Genomic DNA, 26,528 nt, shown 5'->3' with positions numbered 1-26,528 from the left:
TGATGAAGCTGGAACTCTTTCCAAACACAGGAAACAGATCAGGGAGCAGAGACCCACGTGGTTCACGCTGATCTCAGCTAGGATCCAGGAGACAAGGGTGTGCAGATCGATGCAGATATCGATCCAAACGTTGGTAGTGGTATATGTTCCAGTAAGTTTACTACTTTACTCCCGTTTCATGAAAAAGCAGCTCTCTCTGCTCGACTCCTCTCCTGCACACACACTTTGCTCCGCCCCCTTTATCTGACTCCGCTGTGATTTGTTGCTGTGCGGTCACGTGACTAAGCTGCACAATGCAACCCCGTGGAGTGTTATTTCAAAAGTAGCGCCAATCTCCTTTTCCTAAACTCTTTTCCTTGGCCTCGATGAAAACGTCATCGTGGGGAGGACAACTGCTGAGAAGTCAGGAAAAGAGAGGAGCGGTGCTGAGAATTGGAACAGCCATACACTCGCCTCTCTGTAACAACGTGACACCGGATGTCCGCCTGTTGAAACTACATTGTGCAGAAGATGGACTACAAAAACATACATCTTACTTTGTCACAATGTGTTCTAACCCTGTTGTTTTATGGAGGTTATATAAACAGGAACAGCCTGTTAAAAATATTGCTTCATTATTAAGTTTGAATTTTAAAGAAGAACGAACCGTTAGGGTCAGATTTACTAACATCTGCAGCAGTTCAAACATGTCTTTTGATGTTAAAGAGCTGCTAGATTTACTGAAGAGACTGTCCTAAAACTCTCCAGTCAGTCCTCAAGCTGTGTTTTGAGGTGAGCCCCACTTATTTTTCCTCCATAATACAGTTTATATGAAGCTGAAATGAATTACGCTTCTTATTTTTTAATAGTGCACACAGCTAACTCTCTGCTGAATATGTAAAAAATAAAAGTGTTACTGTGTTACATGCCTGACTGTTGCTCATGGTCTGATGGGAAATCATGTTTTCTGTTCTTTAGCACATCGAAGAGTCAGCTGTTCACAGCTGCTCTCCAGCTGATTTTTACTGAACTGAAGTGGCTTCTTCATAGAGAGATTAAAGCACACTGTTAGTAGATCATCCTGTAATTGTGACATTGTGGTGGACCAGTGGAGGGCTCCACTCACACCCAGTTCTCAGGAAGTATTGTTGCTGTGTTTTGGAGGGAAAGTGTTCAGTTCTGTGGTGATGAGTAATAAACGAGCAGTGTTTATCGAGAGCTCTCGTGTTGTCTGTGTTTACCTCCACATTGGTGACCCCTGACTCGAACATGCTGCAGTCCGATGGTGGCGCCGACTCCGCTCTGGATGCATCAGCAGCCGCCAGCCCTCTGCCTCCGGCCGCAGCTACGTTTGCTGTGGCGCTCGAGCTGCCGGACTTTTGGCTTCACGATCCCCCGTCGTGGTTCGTGCACGTGGAGGCCCAGTTCGCCCTTCGTGGCATCTCGGCTGACGACACGAAATATCACCATGTGGAGGCTTCTCTCGACCCGCTAGCCACCCGTCGTTGACTCTCCTCCGGGACCCACCCACCCGAGAGAAGTACGCCGCCCTTAAGGAGCTGCTTCTTCGGCGCTATGCCCTCACCGACGCAGAGGGAGCCGAGAAGCTCCTCTCCCTCTCAGGCCTGGGTGGTGGTACGGCTCTCGAAGTGATGGAGCACATGCTATCCTTTCTCGGACCGGACGACGGGGGATTCCTCTTCGCCCACATTTTCCTCTGACAGCTGCCGGCGGCCGTGAGAGCCGGCCTCGCCAACTCTCCGCTTCTGGGCACGAAGGATTATCGCTCCCTGGCTGAGGACGCGGATCGTATTCTCCTGGCTACCCGCACTTCCCACGATCACGACCCAATTCCAGCCTCGCCGGCGGCGCCTTCCACTTCCCCGCTGACCTGCCACGACGTACCCGATCCTTCACTGACGGCAAAGATCGCGGCACAGCGACACCACGGACGGGACCTCTGTTTCTACCATCAGCGTTTTGGCGCCGAAGCGCGCCGCTGTCTGCCGCCGTGCGCTTTTCCGACCCTGGGATATGGACCCCGCCAGCGCGCTGTAGCGGCCGCGATCGCTGGCGACAAAGAAAAACTGCTCTTCATAGAAGACTCGCGGTCTGGGAGACGTTTCCTGGTCGACTCCGGTGTTCTGACAAACCATCCTACTTTGGCAAAACGACCTACCAGTAGGAGAATTTTACGCTGCCATATGACAAACTGCCCTACTTTGGCAAAATGCCCTACTGTATGTAATTTATGCACATTTCTGCTGCCAAACAATAATTCCAGCACAAATTTAAGTAGGTATGACGGTTTGCCACTTAACTTTGCCCATCAGAGTATGTTTGTAGCTGATATTCATAAAGCCAGTTCGGTTTGACACTTCTTTTTACCCATTAAAGTGTGCTTGTAGGTCACATTCACAAAGGTAGCATGTTTTGGCACGCAATTCTTCCTGTCAGAGTATGCTTCTACTTTATAATAACAAAGGTAGCATGTTTTGGCACGCAATTCTTCCTGTCAGAGTATGCTTCTACTTTATAATAACAAAGGTAGCATGTTTTGGCACGCAATTCTTCCCATCAGAATTATGCTTCTTGCTCTTATTAACAAAGGTAGCACGTTTTGGCACGTAATTCTTCCTGTCAGAGTATGCTTCTACTTTATAATAACAACAGTAGCATGGTTTGGCACTTGTTTGTAGAAGCAGTCTGCATGCCAAGGTGCTTAAGTTATACAGCTGTCACCACTGAAGTGATTGGAACACCTGACTATATAAACTTTGACAATGAACTCACTCCATTATAGTTACAGTATATATTTACTGAATATATTTACAGATACATATATTTGACATTTATAGATCCAACAGAACACAGGGAGAAAGAACTGAAAAAGAAACAGTGTACAAATTATGCACATTTGTCGCACAGGTACTTGACCAGGCTGCTCTCATATTGAGCACATCCAAAATGTGCCCATCTGGAACAAAACTCGCACTGCACCTGAAGAGGGAGAAGGTGGGAGGGTGGGGGGGGGGGGGGGGGGGGGGTGTAAGTGTGTTAACCAACATAATGAATTTGATAAGAAAATAATTACTACAGTGGCTTGCAAAAGTATTGGGCCCCGTGAACTTTTCCACATTTTGTCAGATTGCATTCACAAACATGAATCAATTTTATTGGAATTCCACGTGAAAGACCAATGTCTCTACCAGTCTCTAGCTGGTAGAGAAAGACCCTAAAAGACTGGCAGCTGTAATTGCAGATAAAGGTGGTTCTACAAAGTATTGACTCAGGGGGCTGAATAATTACGCACACCCCACTTTTCAGTTATTCATTTGTAAAAATTGTTTGGAATCATGTATGATTGTTGTTCCACTTCTCACGTGTGCACCACTTTGTATTGGTCTTTCACGTGGAATTCCAATTAAAATTGATTTGTGTTTGTGGCTGTAATGTGACAAAATGTGGAAAAGTTCAAGGGGGCCGAATACTATTGCAAGCCACTGTATATTGCATTTGTGGTTTATTTGTTTTACCATTTCAATCATACTGGACTCAGGATCGGCTTCCAGCATGGAACAAACCACACAGTAGTCATCAGCATTACCTAGAAACACACTGACGTTCAACCTAACAGTTTTAAACAAAACTGAAAGTGCTATTGCAATACAAAAGCACATGACTCAACTTACTTTGATGTTCTAGCAGTTCGCAAGCAATTTCAGTGCGGTGCAGCCCAATGGCTTCTGGAGTGGACAGCACCCTAGTAACCTCTCCACTCAGAAGGTAGTGTTCGGCAAACTGTAAAATATTTTACAGTAATTGCAATTGATTGACTTAATTCTAGTTAAATACATTAAATACAATTGCTTATTAAATACCTTCAATACTAAAACTCCACAACTGCTGGAGTCCATCTGCTTGTTGTGTGGCAGAGTCTCCATTCTCCAATCCACTCGGGACTCTTCCTTTCCTTTCATCTTCAGAAAATTCCTAATAAAAACAAAACAAGTTTTTAAAATGTAGCCAGCATTTTGCTCTAAATAAAAAGAAAAAAAACCCCCACAAACCAAACAACCTAAAACAGATAATTAATAAATGATGAATACCTCCAGTTACGCATAACTTTCCTTTCATAACAACCTTCATTTCCAAGAGGGTCTAACAGCAGTACAGATTGTGAGGAGATTTCGACAACCTAAAATAAAAATTGTATTTAGTAGAATATGTGTATTATTATGTGTGTGAATGTGTGTGTGTATGGGTGGATGACTGGATATGTAAAGCGCTTTGGGGTCCTTAGGGACTAGTAAAGCGCTATATAAATACAGGCCATTTACCATTTTATTACACTCACTTAAGTAAGCATAATCAATTGTAAGCATTTTCAAAATAAGAATATGCTGCTAAAAAGAACAGTAAAACAAAAAAGAGAAAAAACACATGAGGTGTGAACATGTACCACAAGGATCCAGTGTGCACCAGAGTTCAGTGGGCACAACCAAATGTCCTCAGCCGGAAACAACATCTGTGGAATATTTTTAAGTTTATAAAGGTTTAGATTTATTTACATAACATACACTATTTAACCAATATAACATCTACATTACCTTGCTGACACATTTAAACTTCACAGAAAACAGAGAGGTTGCAACAACGCAAGACAACTGATACACGGGGTTCTGAAAAATGCAAGATTTTTTTTTTTTTAAATGATTACAAAATTGTATAAAATACTTTTGTGAAATAACTGGCATACGTTCTTACTTGCCTTTTGTTTCTTAATGAGGCAGTGCAGGTATGCATCAATGACCTTATTTTTACAGACCACCACTAGGACCAAAAATGATTATTTCACTTACCTCATCAGAAAGCCACCCACTATCCTCCAGTGTGCGAAAAGAAGAGTCATACAATTTGTATGGCCCAACGACTGCCTCCACACGCCCGGTGTCTTTTGCAGCCCAAAGCCACTTCACTAAAAAACAAAATATGATAAGTTTCTTTAGTAATAACAGTTGCCATTTGAAAATCACGGTCAATGGCCAACGGGGCCACAAGCAGACAAGGGCCAACGGGCCACAAGCAGACAAGGGCCAACGGGGCAACAACATAAACATGCCAGAGGGGAGTAGCTTTATGTAAATCAGAAATTAGCCAAAATTGGACCAACAGGTCAAAATTAGCAAGAGGGGAGAAAAAAATCAAACATTCTATCCATTTGACTAGCCAAACAGGCAACAATTGACCAACCGGTCAGAATGAGATTTTTAGCTATGCCATCTTTTTCTTGCGTGCTGGGTTTCTGGGGGGTCACTGGTACAAGCTCTTCTGGTGCTTGGACTGATTTTACCTGAGCTATTTTTGGTGCAAACTGAATGACAGAGGATCTGTTATTTTGCAGCGCTTCATGTTGATGCTGAGGACTGCAAGGCCACATCTCAGAAGATGGGCTACTCTCAACAGGTTCAGCTGGAGTTGAGACTTGGACAGGGTGGCTTGTTCTATAGGGTTTAATGTGGTCAATACTGTATAGACCTTTTAAAGTATTTCCCTCAGCGTTTTTCAGTCTAACACATTTTCCACTGAAGTCATCAATTGTGTAGGGACCTGAAAAATCCGGTTCAAGTCTTCCTCCTTTTCGCCCACGTTTCCTCATATTTAGAAGCAGAATTTGATCCCCTACATTGTACACAACATTTTTGTACTTTTTCAGGGCCCGCTTGGCGTATGCAACCTTTTGCTTGTCTTGTGACTTCACAATGTTTTCTTGTGCAGTTTCTTTAACTGCATGTTGTGCTTCACTTTCAGACTGTACATAGTCACTGTACCTTTTGTCGTCTGGCAGAATGATGTTGGAAATCTAAAATTTTGTAGATATTAGCAATTAAACCAAGATGATATCATATTCATAAAGACATTACTGGGTTTTTTTCTTAAATGGTTTCAATTCTTAGTTAAGATAAGATAAGATAAGATAAGATAAGATAAGATAAGATAAGATAAGATAAGATAAGATAGAACTTTATTAATCCCTCGGATGGGTTCCTCTGGGAAATTCGATTTCCAAAAAAGCACAGCACCGACAGAAGTTACAGAGTTATACACACACACATATATATAAATACAGAGACAATATAAATAAAATATACGAAGGGGATAAATAGAATAAATAGGAATAAAAATAAAAATACAAGTGAATTGCACATTTCAAGTATTGAGTCTATTGCACTGTTGACTATTTACAAAAGTATTGCACAAAAGGTATTGTACAGTGAGGTGAAGAGGCACTACAGCTTAGTTGTTCCCCCCTCCTTTGTCCTCCTGTTTCCCCTCCCTCTCCCCTCCAGAGAGGAGTTAAACAGTCTGATGGCGTGTGGGACAAAGGAGTTTTTAAGTCTGTTAGTTCTTGTCTTTGGGAGAAGCAGCCTGTCACTGAACAGACTCTTCTGGTTGTTAATGGCCGTGTGCAGAGGATGCCTGGCATTGTCCATAATGTCCATCAGTTTCTTTAATGTCCTTTTCTCTGCCACTGTCACCAGAGTGTCCAGCTTCATGCCGACCACAGAGCTAGCCCTCCTGATCAGTTTCTCCAGCTTGGATGAGTCCTTCTTTGCTGTGCTGCTCCCCCAGCACACCACAGCATAGAAAAGTACTCCAGCAACCACCGACTGGTAAAACATCCTCAGGAGCTTCCTGCAGATGTTAAAAGACCTCAGCCTCCTGAGGAAGTACAGTCGGCTTTGGGCTTTTTTATACAGGTGCTCTGTGTTGCATGACCAGTCCAGTTTATTGTCCACCCACAGCCCGAGGTACTTGTACTTGTTGACCACCTCCACCTCCTCCCCCTCTATCTGAACCGGCAGTGGACCTTCTCTGGACCTCCCGAAGTCCACAACCAGTTCCTTAGTCTTTGAGGTGTTGAGTTGCAGGTGGTTTGTGTGACTCCATGCGACAAAGTTCCTCACCAGACTTCTGTACTCCTCTTCCTGATCATCCCAGATACACCCCATGATGGCTGTGTCGTCTGCAAACTTCTGAATGTGGCATAATTCAGAGTTGTAGCAGAAGTCAGAGGTGTACAGGGTGAAGAGAAGAGGGGACAGCACAGTTCCCTGTGGTGCTCCTGTGCTGCTGACCACTGTGTCAGACGTGATGTCCTTCAGTCTGACGTACTGTGGTCTGTCGGTGAGGTAGTCGGAGATCCAAGCCACCAGGCAGGGGTCCACCTCCATCCTGTTCAGTTTTTCCTGAAGCATACAGGGCCGGATGGTATTAAAGGCACTGGAAAAGTCAAGAAACAGGATCCTGACCGTGCCTTTTCCCCCATCCAGGTGTGAGTGGGCTCTGTGTAGGAGGTACAGGATGGCATCCTCCACTCCGACACCTGCCTTGTATGCAAACTGTAGTGGGTCCTGGGCATGTTGTACCTGTGGTCGGAGGAGGTTGAGGAAGAGCCGCTCTAGAGTCTTCATAAGATGTGACGTCAGTGCCACCGGTCGGAAGTCATTCAGCTCATTGGGCCGGTTCTTTTTGGGGACCGGGACGATGCAGGATGTCTTCCATAGGGCGGGCACTCTCCCCAGTCGCAGACTGAGGTTGAAGACTCGTTGTAGCGGCTCCCCAAGTTCAGCAGCACACGCCTTTAGCATCCTAGGACACACCTTGTCTGGGCCTGCTGCCTTTCTGGGGCGAAGCTTCCTCAGTTGTCTCCTGACCTGATCCACTGTGACACTGGGAGATGTTTGGGAAGAGGGGAGGGGGGGAGATGTCTTGCTGCTGAGAGAGGGATTGGAGGAGGGGGGTGTCATGGTGTCAGGAAGGGGGGGAAGCGAGGGAGGCAGGAGAGTGGGGAGAGGACTCTGTAGTGAAGGTGAGGGTGAGGGTGGGGGGGTTGTGGGCTGGTCAAACCTGTTGAAGAAGTTGTTGAGTTTGTTTGCCTTCTCCACAGTCCCCCCCACTGTGCTTTTCTTGGTGTTGTGGCCTGTGATGGTTTTCACACCATTCCAGACCTCCCTCATATTGTTCCTCTCCAACTTCTGCTCCACCTTCCTCCTGTAGGTGTCCTTTGCTTCCCTCAGGCAGCGTTTCACCTCCCGCTGTGCTGCCTTCATCTCCTCCTTCACTTTGCTCCTGAAAGCCTTCTTCTTCATGTTGAGGACAGCTTTGACTTCCTGTGTTACCCACGGTTTGTTATTAGGATAACACTGTACCGTCTTAGCAGGGGCGACCGTGTCCACACAAAAGTTGAGGTAGTCTGTAAGACAGTGTGTCGCCCCCTCTATGTCCTCACCATGTGGGCTCAGGAGCACATCCCAGTCTGTGGTGTCATAGCAGTCTCTCAGAGCATCCTCCTTTTCTGGGGTCCATCTCCGGATGGAGCGCGTTGTGACAGGCTGCCTTTGGACGAGGGGTGTGTATTGTGGCTGTAGTTAAACCAGGTTGTGGTCTGACTTCCCTAGTGGGGGGAGGGGGGTGGCTCTGTATGCATCTCTCACATTAGCATACAGTAGGTCAATTGTCCTGTTGCTCCTTGTGGGACAATTCACAAACTGGTGAAAAGCAGCCAGAGTAGAGTCCAGTGTGGCATGGTTAAAGTCTCCAGATATAATAATGAAAGCCTCGGGGTTTTGTGTCTGAAGTCTTGCTGTGACTGTGTGTATTTTCTCACAGGCAGCTGTTGCGTCGGCCCTCGGAGGGATGTAAACACACACACAGATCACATGACTGAACTCCCGAGGTAGATAATATGGCCGCAAGCTAACAGCTAGCAGCTCCAGGTCCGGACGGCATACCGAAACTTTAACGGAGACGTGTCCAGGGTTACAGTATCTGTTGTTAACGTAGACAATGAGTCCCCCACCTCTGCTTTTTCCGCTGGCCTGCGTGTCCCTATCGGCTCTCACGGGTGTGAAACCGCATAGGTCTACGTTAGCCTGCGGCGTTAGCTCGGTTAGCCACGTCTCCGTGAAGATAAACAAGCTGCACTCACGGTATAGTCTGTGGTTGTTCAGAGCGCACAGTTCGTCAATCTTATTCTGTAACGAGTTCACGTTGCCCATGATCACTGTCGGGATTGATGGTTTGAATCGCCTCCGGTGATCCGCTCTCCTCGCTCCAGCTTTGCAGCCTCTGTAGCTCCTCTTTAGCTCGGCCGGGATGTTGTGTCGCATGCCGGTGTTCCAGATCAACTGGCGTTTAGATCAACTGGCGTTGGTCGGACAGATGTGCGGCAGTCTTGCGTTTCAGGAGCTGCTACCGACAAACCAGCAAAAAAACGGCAAATGTGTCACCTGTGACACTTGTGAGGTTGTCTCAAACACACTCCGTCAGTCTTGATGCTGTTGAACAACAAAATGTTTAAAAATGTGGCGAGTTTACCTGGTGATATCCTCATGCGCGACGCGATCGCGAAAACAGCAAACAAGTAACACCACGCCGTTGTTGTTCACAGGACAGCAAGAGTAAACGATCGGGAGACCCTTGTCGTCGTTATCGTTCCACTCGCACGGTTTATTTCACCGAATTCAGCGTTTTTGCTCCACAACTAAAGCGAGCAGTTTGCTCTGTGCACCAACATGGAGTCGAGTCAACCAGCGCCACCTCTGGCCAAGTGCCACAGCCTACAGCCAGATCAACTGGTGACACACATCTGCACCACGTTTGAATTCGTGTCATGCACATTTGTACCTTTCAATTGTGTCTGTTTGTGCGTCATGCAAATAAACCTTTGAAATGATATCATGTATTTATTATCAGCCTACATTTGTACAAAATGCCAAATGACATACACATAAGAATCACCATCCTGATATCAACACTTTTGCCCATAAGAAAAATGTCGTGAACAAATATATGACACACCAATATTTCACCAGTGTTGTAACTCACATGTCGTTAGCGTAGTCTGTCTGTGTCTTCCCTCTGCAAACAAACATGTTAGAGTTGGTTGTGATATACAGTCTGCATAAGTGTGGTCAATCTAATAAACATTTATAAGGAGATGGCAGTTACTGTGAATGTACAGCAGTTACACAGTGATTAGTAATAAACAGTCAGACAATGACCCTGACAATCTCATTCAATCTTGCAGACTGAATGCACCTTCTGTGGAAAGTGGTACCACACGGTGTGTGTGGACTTCCCCTGTGCAGAAGGCGACTACAAATGTTGTGGGTGCTAAATAAACAGAAACAAATGATCCCTGTTGTCTTTGCTTACTGATTGTTTGTAGTGTTGACAATCCACATTGCTGGCATTGCATGTTTCAACATATTTGTGGGTAGATTTAGATGCACCACGTGTGAGTGCAGCCACTCAGCCTTTACTCAATGTGATCATAGCAGCAGGTCCAGATGTGTGTCACAAGTTAATCTAGTGGTAGGCTATGGTACTTGGCCACAGGTGGCAGCAGTGGACTGACCTGCATTGGGGACTGGTCCAGCTGCTATGTGGTAGTCAGTAGATGGGCTCCACATTGGGGATTATATGCAAGTTTTGGGGACTGTTTATTGCTGATCACTGTGTGACTGCTGTACATTCAGCGTAGCTGCCATCCCCTTACGGATCGTTATGGGATTGACCACACTTATGCAGACTGTATATCACATCCAACTCTGAAATGTGCGTTTGCAGAGGGGGGACACAGGCAGACTATGCTGGCGACATGTGAGTTACAACACTGGTGAAATATTGGTGTGTCATATATTTGTTCACGACATTTTTCTTATGGGCAAAAGTATTGATATCAGGATGGTTATTCTTATGTGTATGTCATTTGGCATTTTGTACAAATGTAGGCTGATAATAAATACATGATATCATTTCAAAGGTTTATTTGCATGACGCACAAACAGACACAATTGAAAGGTACAAATGTGCATGACACGAATTCAAACGTGCTGCAGATGTGTGTCACCAGTTGATCTGGCTGTAGGCTGTGGCACTTGGCCAGAGGTGGCGCTGGTTGACTCGACTCCATGTTGGTGCACAGAGCAAACTGCTCGCTTTAGTTGTGGAGCAAAAACGCTGAATTCGGTGAAATAAACCGTGCGAGTGGAACGATAACGACGACAAGAGTCTCCCGATCGTTTACTCTTGCTGTCCTGTGAACAACAACGGCGTGGTGTTACTTGTTTGCTGTTTTCGCGATCGCGTCGCGCATGAGGATATCACCAGGTAAACTCGCCACATTTTTAAACATTTTGTTGTTCAACAGCATCAAGACTGACGGAGTGTGTTTGAGACAACCTCACAAGTGTCACAGATGACACATTTGGCGTTTTTTTGCTGGTTTGTCGGTAGGAGCTCCTGAAACGCAAGACTGACACACATCTGTTCGACCAACGCCAGTTGATCTAAACGCCAGTTGATCTGGAACACCAGCAGCTCCGCTCTCGAATAGATGAAGGAACTGGTTCCAGAAGTTTTAAAAAGTGCATTATCCATCTTGTATCGCTATATCTAAGAGGTATAAGTAGAGGAAGGTGAAAAAAAAAGTTTGAAAAACCTAGTCTAAAAAGTTAAAGTTAACAAAAAGGTGCGGTGTTGCAGAGCTACTTGGAAAGGCTGCCGTCACTCCAGCGCCATCTAGTTCTAACATAGAAAGAATTTGACAAACACTCTGTTTGTCAAACATACTGCCTCTCTTCCATACATCAGAAAAAAAGGTGTGTATTTTGTTGTGGTGCGTACTTTTGACCGAAGTGAAAACAGGGTGGGCTCTAGATACAGATCCCAGTTATTCTGCTCGTCATTCACCAGTTTTCGGAGGGCTCTAAATGCAGGCATAGAAATATGTAAACACAGTAAGTAAGACAGAAAGTTTAATTAGAAGTAAAGAAATTAATAAATTATTAAGTAACAATTAAGTTTGAATAACACAAGTAATGTTATTAAAAACTGATAGATAAAAATTAGGCATACCTTTTTATGTTGTCATTGGTCTTTTCATCTAGACCATTGGTCTGTGGATGGTATGCTGCTGTGACACTTCTTTCAATTTGCAATAACTTGCAAAGATCAGAGTTGAGCAGATAAGGACAAGGTTATACTGCTTATACAAGCACACAAGAAAAAATCTTTGACCCCAGTGAAGTAAAGTTAAAAAATGTAACTGAAAATTATTTAACACTTACTTCATTCACAAACACTCTGCCTTGGTCTGACAAAATCCTTTTGGAGCAGCCATATCTATATATAATGGAGCACAAGTGCTGGGCTACCTCAGATGCAGATTTCGTTTTTAATGGGAAAGCTTCAACCCATTTTGAAAAGTAGTCAGTTGCAGTAAGTATATACTGGAAGCCGCTTGAAGTTTTAGGAAGAGGTCCAGTAAGATCTATACCAATAAGTTCCCACACTTCAGACACCTATCAAGGACAAATTAATAATTTGAATAACAATTTGTATAATGTACACATTAACATTGATGGTTAAAATTAGTTGGCAAACCCTCCTGCCTTTATGAATATGAGCTACAAGCATAGTTTGATGGGTAAACGGGGCATAATATTTACCTGAATACACTGCAACGGTTGCACAGCAGTCAGTGGTTTCCCAACTTTTTGACACTGGTCACATTCCTGAATCTTTAAGGTAAAAATATTTATGGAGTTCACGTAAATGTTCAACATTCTCATTTGTAAAAAACAAAAACACTTAATGACATATTCTCTAACGAACAAACTATTTAGCAACAATAGTTTGTGTGCGCGTCTTCAAATCTCTGCCAGGCCTACAGGTTATTACTGTAATATCACTAATTAACCATATTTATTTATATTTTGCAAGTGTACAGTTTCTCTTTTAACTGATATAAAAAAAATTGCTTATTTTAAACACTATTTAACAACAGTACAAACAGTTAATACATACCCATGTTTTAATGTCAACTGTCATACCAAACCAGTAAAATCTGGAACACACTGCATTTAGCGTTTTGTGTGTGCCAGTGTGTCCTCCAATTGGAGATGAATGAAACTCATGAAATATCTTCCTGGCACCATCCATGGTTTTTACTACTCTTCTGGTTCCAACAAAGAGTTCTCCATCTGCAGTAAAACAATATATATTTAGAAATTAATTTAACCACATATATGAGTTGTTAGTATTAACAATAAATTACTGACCCTTTTGTTTGAATTTTGAGGCATATCTTCTGAGGTTTTGCCTCTGAGCCTTGTCATATCCTGAAGGGTAGGAGCCCGCAGAAATGAACGCGTAAATCTCTTCCCACTTCTTCTCCATATCTACGAATGTCAGTAAACATTTTCTTATGAGCTTCAATATGTGCAGTTGACAATGCAAATAATTTAACTTATTAAATAACGAGATTACCGAAACAGCCTTAAAACACCGAAGCTGCGGACTCAAAAGTGTTGTGCAAATACCACGTGTCCAGTAACTTGACAGCAGACTTCACCGAATCTGCAAATTCGACAGTTTTGTGCAGAAAGCAGATAGCAACTTCCCTTTAATATTGACAAACAATCACAAAGGCTTAAAAAATCAAGTATCAACGTCAATAAAAAGTACTAATACTTACTACTTACCTATTCTCCTGCAAATATGACAACGGAGTAGCGTGAAATCACAGCCGGATGCGCTTAGCTTCCCTTTTTGTGTTGTGTGCATGCGCGCACATGCTCAGGAACAACGGGTAGGACGGTTTACGGGGTAGGAGAAATTCCCAGAACACCGGATACCTTTCTAAAGTGACGTTGCTGTCCCTGGCTCTTTCTCTCCCTCTCCCTCTTGCTCTTTACCTGTGCTACTGAGTATAACTACCGCCCCTCCTCCCTCTTCCCAGCGTAAAGCACAAGACTCGCATGCTGAGTGAAGCGGAAAAAAGTGCGAGAGAGAGGGTGAGACAAAAAAACAAAACACGACTTGCGATAAGGAGCCAGCTTGCGTCGTTCACGTCAAAGACCCGGCTCTAAGAGCCATTTCGTTCGCGCTGATCAGGGCTGATTGCAGGAGAAAAAAAAACTGACCGTTGAGTCGATCAAGAGAGGGTGTAAAGGTGAATGAATCGGCCGGGTTATTGCACGCTGTCAACTGATATGTAATCTGTAATTTGTCAATATCTGACAAGAACGCCAACCACCTCTCAATTTTAAATCCATGTAGACATTGAGGGTTCTCGGGAGGGGCCGTGCTAACACCTGCTGCTCTCTAGCAGCAGCACCATGCTCTCCCTTGTTTTAAATGCACTTTAGAACAACACGCAGCAACACTACACATGAGCGGGAGGTATGGGGTCTTCACACACCCCCGTTCTCTACTAGCCATCGGGGCAGAGGGGCTGGGAAAAGATGTTGGCTGTCCGATTGGCCTCCCTGCTGCTGCGGAGCCTGGGACGGTCTGCATGCCTCTACCCTGGAGGGAAGGGTAACATCTCTTGGGTCTGGGTGCCGTTTCCCCCTCTGGGGGTGAGGGTACCTGGACCCGGGGTATAGAGTATGTTTAGGGAGTGTGATTGTGTGTACATGTTCATTTATGTCAATCCTTACGTTGGGTGAGTGCTGAGGGTGGGAATGCATGTTTGTGTCTGTGTGTGCCCGTTTGTCTGTGTCTATATGTCAGGTCGGGTCTTAGACTCCACCTCTTTGGGAACTCCCAGGCCCTCCAAGGCCTATCTCCCCTCACCACACTCCCTGCCGGTGACTGATGCCCTCAGGGGTCGGTGCATTGGTGGTTCACTCCCGGTGGCTACTTGGCGGGGCCTGGCGCTTTTTTGCTCGGTCAGGCTTTTTCTGGGGCGCGGGGGGCCCTCGGGCCTCCGGCCTCTGGGCCTGCGGCTCAGTCCACTCTGGCACAGCTGGCTGTCGGCAGAGCCGGCGGGCACGCCGGTGCAGGCCCCTCTAGCTTCTGCTCGGTGGCTACTGGGTGACGCCTCATCTGAGGATCCTCAGCCTTTCCCATGAGGGTGGCACAGATGCCCCTCCGGTGGTCCTCCTTGGGTTCTCGCACTCTGGGGCCTCTGGATGTCTGGGGCCTGGATCTCCTCCATGCCTGCTTCATGCCCTGGGGGACGGGGCTATGGCTCTCTACATCCTCTTGCAGACCATTACATGGGGAAACCATTTGAATACAAGTGCGCTGATCCACACAGGTGTGCACACAGGTGTACACATGGGATGTTCACTGCTCGTAGACTTAAATTACACCTTTCTTGGCTGCTACTTCAAAGCACATTGTGCGCTGTCTGTCCTGCGTGCTGCACAACGACATTCAATATTTAGTATTTACTGCTGTTTACACTTAGCTAGATTAATGCGATGGTGTTGTGTTTAGTATGTTGCTTTGTTTTTTTTTTTTGCTTGTTTTCTATTCTTTTTCTCTCAACAGGTGATCCAGGAGATTTTTTTTTCTTTCTCACTGTCCCTCTCCCCTTCTGTTTTTCTTTTCCTTCCTCTTTCTTTCTCCCTTTCCTATCCCTCACTCATGTCTGTCCCGTCTCTAACAATTGAAAATAAAATAAAATAAATAATAAAAACAAAGGTCGATCTAATGGACCAATACGGCAATGCCATGATGATCCATTTGGCAAAATAAATCCATTGTTGGTATTCAGACAACAATTCTGACGGCTAAAGAACCAAATGGGACAGGCAAAAAAAAGAAAAAAAAGAAAGCCAACCACAGGGACAACAGCAGCCAGGGGAGCAGGGAACATGCAGCTGATTGACCCGGAACTTATACGGGGTTCATTCTCGCCACAATAAAGGGATTCGCGGAAGTGGGGTCAGGTGGTACCGTGTTTACATTTGACTTTAAGCTTTTCTGTATAGTTTCTGGGATGCTTTGAACTCAAACTGCACTGCTGGAAATAGTTTATTTTGATGCACATGCTTTTTTTTTTTTTTTTGCATTATAATATTAATTTTTGTTTTTCATGCAGTGTATATACAAATTTATTTATCTTAAAAATAAAACTATTTTCTTGTGTTGGGAAACTATTTTGTGCATCTTTTTTGTATCTACAGTTTTGAGGGATAAACCTCTTAAATTTCTCTAACCAGAAAGATATGTAAAAAAAAAAAAGATTTTTTAATTTTTTAATTTTTGTAGTTTAATGCACTGTTTTGCAAGTTATGTAGTTAATATGGACTTATTGCATACATATTATTACAATTTTGGCTATAACAGTTGTATTGATGTAAAGCAACTTGAAATGCTCCCAAAAATGGCACTACAGCATGTAAAAATATAAATATAAGCTCTGGCGGACTTGGTTCTATAGTAGGTCTTAAAGGGTTACCACATAATGAGTTAGAAAGGTGACTCAAGAAGAAACATCTATTGCTGCAAAACTATGGGAGGATTCAGGGTCACCTCATCCAGCCCTAACTTTTTTAAGCATAGGCAGTTTTAAGCCTAATCTTAAAAGTAGAGATAGTGTCTGTCTCCCGAATCCAAACTAGAAGCTGATTCGACAGAAGAGGGGTCTGAGAACTAGGGATGGGTACCGGTGTCCGGTGCCATGATGGCACCGGTTCTGACATAAACGGTAGTAACCAGACCGAAAAGCAGTGCACATTTCGGTGCATTTTTTTTCCTGAGATGTGATACACTTTGAATTCTAGCCAATCATTGTACGTTTCCGAGGATAGTAGGCGGGGCCAGGTACGTACGTTCTTTTAGCTACAGATTAAAAATGCCCAAGGCGAAGCGCTCGAAAGTCTGGCTGTACTTCACAGCAAAAGATGCAAACTCAGCAGCCTGCAACAAGTGCTTTAAGCTGATACTGTGATACTGTCAAAGGAGGTAACACCTCAAATCCGATGAAACACCTGGCGATGCATAGCGTTTTTTTTTAAAAGCCGAGAAATGTGCCGTATTTGATAGCTTGCTGCGAGACCTCACACCGAGTACATCTACTGCGGGTGGGTTGCCAGTTATCGGACCCGGAGTTAGCAACATCCCCCAAAAACACGAAGAGTAGAGTCCTGGCCCGTAGCCCTGCCAGTGTAGCAGAAATGATGAGGATGATGATGCAGCAGCAGCCGTTCTTCTCTGCGTGAGTAGCTTAATGTTGTTCGTGTGTAATTTACGCTGAGTAGGCTAACCACGTTATTACATTAATGCATGTAAGGTGAACTAGCAAACATCTTAGTAGTTACATGCGGCTGTCTTCTTGTTTGATGGCAGATACTCCCTTCACCCTGGCCAAAAAGGCTAAAATGACCAAAGAAAAAGTGGAAAACAGTTAAACATGAGAGGTTTTTGGACAGAGTTTGTGTTTTTTCCATTGTTTAAGCACTGCTTCCAGCCAAGAGTGATACCATATATGCCCTATAGCTGCAGAAAAGGCTAACATTGTTATCTTTTTACAAAAAAACAGCTGAACATGAGAGGTTTTTGGACCAATTTTGTGTTCTCCATTCTTTAAGCAGCGGTTTGAGCACCGTTTAAGCACCGGCACCGTTTCAAAAGTACCGGTTTGGCACCGGTATCGGATAAAATCTAAACGATACCCATCCCTACTGAGAACTGAAGGCTCTCCATCCCATTCTACTTTTAAATACTCTAGGGACAGCAAGTAAGCCTGCAGTGCGAGAGTGAAGTGCTCTAATTGGGTGATATGGTACTACAAGGTCATTAAGATAAGATGGGGCCTGATTATTTAAGACCTTGTATGTGAGGAGGAGGATTTTGAATCCAATTCCAATTGTCTTCCAATGTGAAGAGGACTCTCCATTTATATTAACAAATTGGAGTCTATTAGATGATGACCTGTAACTAGAGTTGGGCAGTAATCCCATTACATTTTTCAAGTAAGGAGTAAAGTAAGGGATTACTATTGCAAAAAAGGTAATTAGATTCCTGTTACTTTCCTGTAAGCATGCTGCTTTACTGCATTACTTAACGGTTTCTGCTGTGTTTTACTTGCATCTACTTGAAAGTGTGAGTGTAAACACAAAAAACTATTTTATTTTATTTTATGTGCTGGAATGTGCAGAAAATAGGTTAAAATTTAAAAAAAATTTCTTCCAGTCAGAGAATGTTGCATATAATTTAATTTTTGCTTGATGCATAAAGTTCAAAGATTAAAACTAATAAAACAAGTTTTAAAAAATATAATACTTTTTTCTTTCGATTACATTTTATATTATGGATTATACAGAAAAAGTAGAATTGGGCTGAAAGATGTATTGCTTTATTACCTATTCAGGTTGAAAATTATGTTTTAAAAAGTTACTAAGTAACTAAGTAACAAATTACTTTTGAAAATATGTAATCAGTAAAGTAACAGTATTACTTTTTGGGGAAGTAATCAGTAATTAGTTACTGATTACCTTTTTCAAGTAACTTGACAAACACTGCCTGTAATACCTACAGCGTGCTCTAATCGCTCTAATAGGATATTATGGTCAACAGTATCGAATGCTGCACTAAGGTCTAGCAGGACAAGCACAGAGATGAGTCCACTGTCAGAGGCCATAAGAAGATCATTTGTAACAAGCACAGAGAAATAAGGCACTCCTCTGCAGACTCTTTCAAGAATTTTTGAGATGAAAGGAAGGGTGGAGATTGGCCTCAATTGGCTTAAACAAGCACAAATAACCATGACACATGGAGTCCACCACCAAAGACTATGACTATATCCAATAAACACCATCAAATGCACCCACCCTACTGCAGAAGCACACTGCTGATCTACAGCTATTAAAGAGGCCCAAACTTACGATCAAATCATTGCTTAATTTGGGCTTCCCCAGCAACAACCTGCAATCCATAGAATAGAATCCAGAGAATCATTCTGATAAAGTAAGACTTCACAGGCAATTTCTGTGAGAAATATGGAAGTGTGGTGAGCAGAAACACAGATGTGTACAGCAATACATGAACAAGTGTGGGATGCTCAGATAGCAGCTGCTATTTATCATCTGACCACATAGTGGAACTGACCACCAAACAAGTAATTAGCTATGCAATACTGAACAAAGGATTTATTCTCTGACAAATCTGTGGGTTCCATGTTTGTGTTTTGTGAATTCAATGGTTCATTAAGATGCAGATAAAGCCTTAGCAATATTTGAATCTGAAGCTGATGTTATTCCCAGTACAGTAAGGCTTTAGACTGTTTGTGATGCAGAGAGGTGGAGATTGGAGGTCTTGATTGAACTCCAAAGCTTGTAATCATTTATCCTGTTGTTTGATCTGTGTGTGTTTGTGTTCAGACTTTAAATTGAACAAGAAGACGTCTACCCTTCACTGAAGTAGTCCACCAGTCCAATGACTGACGTCCAGCTGCTGGTCTCTGATTGGTCACCCAGCACGTCACACCAGAGGACATCCACACATTGAAACTATTTTTTATATACTTCATGTTTTCTTCTAACCAAATTAATTAACCAAATCAACGTATTCAAAAAGACAGATCTTTTTTTTTCTGTGGAAATTTAATTGAAATTTAATCGGCCATTTACATATGTTACTATATTTTACAACTTTGCATTATCAAAAAAAAAAAAAAAAACATTTGTGGTGTGGTTCTGTGGGTTTCACTGAGATGTCGGATGGAAACTTGTTTGCCTGTGGCTAACTGATGCACATCTCTCTTCTCTGCAGGAAACAAAAACAGTGCAGGAAACAGCAAACGCATCATTTAATACTGTAAACTGCACAGCAGAGCTTCAGTACAGGATCTGTCTGTTTGAGATGGAAACACAGCAGTTTAGTTTAAGTGAGAAAAATTTCTAGTAGTTTCAAAATTACATTTTCCCTTTTTTCTCATTTTTAAATGATTAGAGATTTTAAATCAGGGGTTTTTCTTCTTTGACAGCTGACTGTAGTTTTTATATCTTTCTGCCAACCAGTGTTAGTGTTATTCCTTCTGGGAAACATTTATAAACTTGAAAACTCGTGATTTGGCCAAACACATCATCGAGATCCTGCCCTGATGTCTTTTCTGAGAACCGATTGGTCAATAGGTGATGACCAATTGTCAGGGTTTCTGGGTCTTTGACCCAGTATTCTTAGTTCATGTTCACTGTTTATATTCTGTCTGCTTCACCTCCTGTTTTATTGTGTTAGCCTTGGTCCATGTGCATTATGTTCCGTCCTCTTCCCGTTTATCATTAGGTCATTATGTTCAGCTGTGTACTCACCAGGTTCTAATCTCTCATCACTCAGCCTGTGTATTTATGTCCCTCAGTTCAACCAGTCCAATGTCGTGTCATTGATGTTATTGTGATGTTGTTCTCGCCGCTGTTAGGTTGTCCTCTGTTCAGTTCCGTCAGGTCAGCCGGTCAGATGTCAGTCAGTCTTTCATTCATCCATTCAGTCAGTCGTCCAGCCGGCCAGCCGTTTCCTACTTCTGTTCTGTTTGTTCACTCCGTTGACAATAAAACACCAATCTTCACCTACCTGTGAGTCCAGCGTTTGGGTCCTCCTTCTTTCATCCACGACCTCATCCTGACACCAATCAGCCAATTCATTTTTTTTTTCTACAGGGCTGATCTAACAAACAGGAAATATTGTAGATGTTATGATTAGTAAAAATGTTCATTAATTCATCTTCTTAACTAAAGGATCTCTTGTTTAGTTGAAATAATGCCATCTGTCAAGTTTTATGTGGACAACAATTCTCCTTAACTAATAGCATTGACTGAATCACAGGTTTACCTGGATACCTGTATTTGTAATTCTATGCTTCTGTTCGGTGTTCCACTTATTGTATGGGTCGGCAGGTTGTGTGCGTATGTATGTGGACGTCAAGCACCTGAAGGCCTGATGGGTTTGGTCCTGCTAGAGGATTTGCCACGCCTGAAGCTCCACACACACCTGCTGCTGATCAGGCTCGTCGGGGGAGCTATTTAAGAGACCGATGGAGCTCCCACCGATGTGGAATCATTGCATGAGACTCCACATTAGTCTTCAGCTTAGTAAAGTTAGTGTGTGTGTGTGTGTGTGTGTGTGTGTGTGTGTGTGTGTGTGTGTGTGTGTGTGTATGCCCGCAGTTGTAAAGTGTCCTGATGTCTGCTTCTGTTGTTTCCCCAGGAGAAGTGTGGAGTGCCAGACAGCAGCCAGCATGAGGAGTGCTGAGACACGGACTTTTCAGGGAAAGACAAAACACGGGAGCCAGGGGAGAGCACGGGGATTTATTGTTGTTTTTTCCATACACTGTAAATAAACGCACTGTTTACACACAGAGCTCAGCGCCTGGGTCCTCCTTCCCTACATCCCCACGGTTTGCCCCGGCGTCTACAAGGAAATGATGTTCGCGCCGCCGGCGCTCCTCACCGCAGCCGGATTCCCGTGCATCTCAAGAGCCGGCTGTGGTGAGTAATGAAGAGAATATTTTGTTTTCCTCACCATCTTTGTCTGTGTCTGCAGTGGATGATGATGTAGCTGACGCTGCTTTTAGCCAGCCGTTAGCGAAGGCAGCATTACCTCAGTCAGAGGTCTCCACTCCACTCGCGGCTTCACCATCTTCCGTGGCTGTACCACCGCTCTCTCATCTGCCTGCAGCCACCTTTCTGCCATCCTCTTCACCACCTGCTACGTAGTGGTTCGCAGTAATGAGGGTTCTAAACTTGGGGCGTCACAGCGCCCCTTTTATAACATCGTACAAACTCAACAGTTCTTTGTCCAACCTGGGCTGTTGCTGAACAGAGAAGACTTTCACAAATACAAATACGAGGGTTTCTACAGACAAAAATATGGTTGTGCTATGGGCTCCCCCGTGTCACCTATTGTAGCCAACTTTTACATGGAGGAAGTGGAAAGAAAGGCTCTTGGTTCCTTTAAAGGGAGAGTACCCAGCCACTGGTACAGATATGTAGACGACACCTGAGTCAAAATCAAGACACAAGAAGTGGAATCCTTCACTGCGCACATTAACGCTGTGGATAAAAACATCAAGTTCACCAGGGAAGACACAAAGGACGACTGTTTGCCTTTCCTGGACTGCGCCGTGCACATTGAAGAGAATGGCAACCTCAACATTGAAGTTTACCAGAAGCCCACACACACGGACCAGTACCTCATCTTTGACTCCCATCACCCTCTGGAACACAAACTTGGAGTAATTAGGACCCTACACCACCGGGCAGAACATGTTCCCTCTAAGCCTGAAGGAAAAAAGAAGGAACACACACATGTAAAGGAAGCACTCAAAACGTGTGATTATCCTAATTGGACATTTATAAAGTCAGCAAAGAGGCACAGAAAAGAAGATCAGACACCAGCGAGGGAGGATAAGAAGGACAGACGCAACAACATTGTCATCCCCTATGTAGCCGGTGTATCAGAGAAACTCAGGAGAGTTTTCTCCAAGCACGACATCCCGGTGCATTTCAGACCCAGCAACACACTCAGACAAAAACTGGTTCACCCGAAAGACAAAACGCCAAAACACAAACTTAACAACGTGGTGTATGCTGTACAGTGCAGCGAGGAATGCTCAGACCTCTACATTGGAGAGACTAAACAGCCACTTCACAAACGCATGGCACAACACAGAAGAGCCACCTCCACAGGACAAGACTCAGCTGTCCATCTGCATCTTAAGGATAAAGGACACTCTTTCGAGGATGCCAATGTTCACATTTTGGACAGAGAGGACAGATGGTTTGAAAGAGGAGTGAAAGAAGCCATTTACGTCCACTGTGAGCGACCATCTTTGAACAGAGGCGGGGGTTTACGACACCAACTCTCTGCCATCTATAATCCAGTTTTGAGATCCCTCCTCAGACGCTTTAACGCCCACTCACATCCTGGGCCATCTGACCTCAGGAAATCACATGATAAGGTGGGGCCAGGTTTCACAATGAGCTCACCCGAAACCCTGGCTGATTGGGACCCACACCCACTGTCACACCTTGGCTCATGTGATTAGAGGATCATCAGGGGTCCTTTTGTCCCTCTGTGGGGGGTCACTCAAACTAGGTTTAAATCTGGGACTCTCCACCATTTGACCTTAGAACTGAAGAAGGTTCTCGGATGAGAGGTGAAACGTCTTCAAGCAACTCAAAGAAGTCCAGACGCTTTTCTTTCCAAGCTCCTTAGACTACGATGACCTGGATGACTGAGAACCTTCACAGACGACTTCCACAATCTTTTCCCAGGTCAGCACCTGGCCCTCCTATGTTTTATCCTTCTGAGCATTTCCCATAACATCAGCTATGTGTAACAGAAAACATGGCTGATGAACAGTGTTGGTCAAGTGACTTGAAAAAAAGTAATCAGTAACTAATTACTGATTACTTCCCCAAAAAAGTAATCCTGTTACTTTACTGATTACTTATTTTCAAAAGTAATTAGTTACTTATTTACTTTTTAAAACACGATTTACAACCTGAATAGGTAATAAAGCGATAGATCTTTCAGCCCAATTCTACTGTTTCTGCATAATGTTCCATAATAATAATAATAATCTGCAACATGGCAAAAAACTGTGGTCAAGCTTAGGGCTGTTCGATATAACGATATATATCGGATGACGATATAAAAACGTCTATCGTTTCATTTTACACTATCGTTTGTTTCGTGGTGTCGCAAAATAACCTGCTTACGGCAATATGTTTTCATCGTTTTGATGGTCACTATAGTGGCTATATTCATTTCTTAAAGTTCTCTCTTTCTCTTATATTTAACATAACCACACTACAGACATACAAGCATTTGTTTTTATGCGTTGTCGTTAGCAACAACGAATGTAAAACCACGGCGTGTCCGCTTGTTCCACATAAACCTTTCACAATAAAGCTCAAGATCCTGTTGAGAAAGATGCAGCGTATTTACGGATGAGAAGCAAAAAAGAGCCGCCAGGTTCTAAAAAATAAACTTTAGACTCAAACGTTAGAACAGGCTTTTCCCCGCAGCACGCCGTGTAATAAATACTACAAAGAATACAGCGGCAGTTACAACCCATGTCTAAAAATGTATAGTTGTATACAAATATATACATTTAAATATATATATATATATTTATATCGTTATCGGACGATATATGTCTTATATCGCACAGCCCAAGTCAAGCTATTTATTACTGCATGCAACAGTTACACAGCAGATTTGCATTGACTGATCAGAAATATTTATTATGGTGATGATAGACATCAGTTATATTCACAAGAAAAGGAAAACTATCACTCACCAGTTACTGTGATAAGGGTAACCCAAGAGAATGGATGGATGAAAAATAACAACAATTATTATCACTATCATAATCTTCCCAACAAAAACTCCATCTCACCAGAAGCAGAAGTATCTGTGCTATAGTAAGGTCTCCTCTAGGTGCAGCTGTTAAGTTTCTTTCTTTTTTTTTTTTTTTCTTATGGCGTAATAAAGAAATCCAAAACGTAATTTTGCCACTTGCAACAATTTTGGTCACCACAGATTGGTCAAGGGGGAAAAAAGAAATATAAGATTATTTTTAAAGTCACTGGAATTATGAAAACTGCTGGAAAAATGTTCATGTATTACCATTTTTAATTTGTCTCTATGGTCACGCGCAGCGTCGATTGTCCACCAGAGGGTGCTGCTGAACCTGCAGCGTCACAGCTTCTCACAGCCGTCAGTACAAGTGTTAAAATCCAACACTGTTCCTGCTTCCCTGTTTATCGATAGTTTGATGAACACAAACAGTTTCTTTTCTTTTTTTCACTCACCACCAGGCCAGACAAAGGAAGTAAAAAATTTATTGTTGCTCTCAGTCAAACTTTGTTCCTCCCCATTAATCTTTTGTTTTTTCATCATGTGTCCTGTTGTCTTTAAAGTCGTATTTCTGCCCCTGTAATCAACTTAGTGGAATAAACAGGGAAAGTCTCATTTAATACCTCCAACCCCTCCGCTACACTTGGAGGGGTTGGAGTAGCGTTTGTCTTGGTTTTTTCTAAAAAATCTGACATTGATTAATGACTCTGACAGAAATTGTGTACAGATGATGGTAAAAACAGTATATACAGATATAAACACTGTGTTTTAAGAAGCTTTTGTTGGAGATTCATTTATAAAGTATTTCTAGTTTTGTAGCTTGAGTAAAGCAATCAGCTTGATTTGATATGATTTTGATTTTTGACTTCTGCTTTCTATCTTTTCATTTAAGGAATCATTTGAAATTATATATGTCGTAACATTTGTTTATATGTAGTTTGTGTAATATTAACTATAAATTGTCCTCATTTGTTTTGCACCTAACCATCTTGCAGAGGAAATCACCACCTTTTACTTTTATTGATTAGACTGAGCTGATCTAATTTCATAAACTGAGTGGAGTGGGAAGTTGTCTCTGCACATCTACCTGATTTATTGCAACACTTCACTTCTTCTCTGTTTCTTTGTATATGTGGTAGCTGTTTGTCACATGTGTGTACTTAGATTTGGAGAAGATAGGAATGTGGTTGCTAAGGTGTTGCTATGTGCACTGATGTCACACAGGTGAAGGGTGTGTTGTACCAAACAGGATGACACACGGATGTGTGGGTTAATTTGATCTGTGGCTCTGTGTGTCACGGGCTGCGATGGCAGACCATGGAGTGGCAGTGAAAATAGGGCCCAAAACGCGAGACTCTTAGCGAAGGACAGTGGATTTATTTACAGGAGGTGAAAAACACACAACTATATACAAAATCCCAGCACTGTGGTCCCGTGGTGATTCTCCCTGAATCCCACACAGTGCAGATGTCCGTAAAAGAGAAAGGTGGCGACTCCAAAAAAAACTCCAATTCCCACACCGTGACTTAGAAGCACACTCCGCTCCAGATTCCTGGTAACACAAAAAAACAGAAGGTTAGCAGGGGATCTATTTCCTCGGAGGTTACGCAAAAGCTCACGGCAGTACTGACAAGTTCTGACTCAAGGATCCAGCGTCGGCCTCAGCTCAGCTGCAGTCTTAAATGCCGTTCCCTTGACGAGCGTAATCTGCTGCAGCTGGCAGAGGACGACGAGCGGCAGGTGTGGCTGTCTCTGGAGCAGAAACACTTCCGGGTTCGCAGTCTCCTCAGCGAACCCACACCTCCGGAAGCTCACATGGAGACACATGGAGAAACCAAAACAACACACGGAAAACATAAACATAAACATACACTGAAAATACATGAGCCCTGGGTCCCTAGACCCAGGCCATGACACTGTGGTACAGAGGCCACTTTATACACAGACTTTAAACTTGCTATATTTTATTGTTTGATTTCTTAACTATTTTTAACTTTTTTAATTGTATTAAGTGGAATAAATATTCAATATGTCCCTATTGATACCACTTTTTTATGTCCGATACCGATATCATAAATTTGGATATCTGCCGATACCGATATGAATCCAATATAGATATAGTTTTTTTTTTATATCTTGCTGCATTTTGTACTAGTTCATACTCAAGTTTAAATAAACAGCAACACTAAAGCTATTCTGTTATACCTGTATGTAAAAAAATACACTGCACCCAAAATATTTCATAGTTCAGCAAAACTGATCAATCTAATAAACTTAAACCTACTCAATCCTTCCTATTCTGGTATTTTAAAGAGAACTTAGCAGAAATATTAAGTAACCTAACTAATAGGGTTGCAAACTCCCAACAAAAAAAAATAGGG

The 26,528-nt window shown here is 43.1% G+C and overlaps 1 protein-coding gene and 1 long non-coding RNA gene across 5 annotated transcripts; both read right to left on the bottom strand.

Annotated features, from left to right (window-relative positions):
- Positions 1 to 2,015: 2,015 nt before the first annotated feature.
- Positions 2,016 to 9,386, bottom strand: LOC113010669 (uncharacterized). Of its 4 annotated transcripts, XM_026149864.1 has the most exons (10): positions 9,361 to 9,386; positions 4,842 to 4,957; positions 4,751 to 4,792; positions 4,590 to 4,661; positions 4,442 to 4,507; positions 4,089 to 4,177; positions 3,861 to 3,972; positions 3,672 to 3,780; positions 3,516 to 3,586; positions 2,016 to 2,979 (listed from the first exon to the last, which is right to left on the bottom strand). In XM_026149864.1, the coding sequence occupies exons 1-10, from the start codon at positions 9,374 to 9,376 to the stop codon at positions 2,887 to 2,889; spliced, it is 786 nt and encodes a 261-aa protein (XP_026005649.1). In that variant the 5' UTR covers positions 9,377 to 9,386; the 3' UTR covers positions 2,016 to 2,886. The 4 variants fall into 4 exon arrangements, with proteins under 4 accessions (XP_026005649.1, XP_026005639.1, XP_026005643.1 ...); XM_026149854.1 differs by lacking the exon at positions 9,361 to 9,386 and having other exon boundaries at positions 4,842 to 5,924; XM_026149858.1 differs by lacking the exons at positions 4,590 to 4,661; positions 4,751 to 4,792; positions 9,361 to 9,386 and having other exon boundaries at positions 2,017 to 2,979; positions 4,842 to 5,924.
- Positions 9,387 to 25,504: 16,118 nt separating this feature from the next.
- On the bottom strand, positions 25,505 to 25,970 carry LOC113011360 (uncharacterized). The gene is made up of 2 exons (XR_003270531.1): positions 25,779 to 25,970; positions 25,505 to 25,699 (listed from the first exon to the last, which is right to left on the bottom strand). It is a non-coding gene; the product is annotated as an uncharacterized LOC113011360 (long non-coding RNA).
- Positions 25,971 to 26,528: the final 558 nt, after the last annotated feature.

The sequence above is a fragment of the Astatotilapia calliptera genome, chromosome 3, assembly GCF_900246225.1.
Source record: "Astatotilapia calliptera chromosome 3, fAstCal1.2, whole genome shotgun sequence".
Lineage (NCBI taxonomy): Eukaryota > Metazoa > Chordata > Actinopteri > Cichliformes > Cichlidae > Astatotilapia > Astatotilapia calliptera.
The sequence above is the reverse complement of the archived record's forward strand: the minus strand, read 5'-3'. Positions and strand labels throughout refer to the sequence as shown.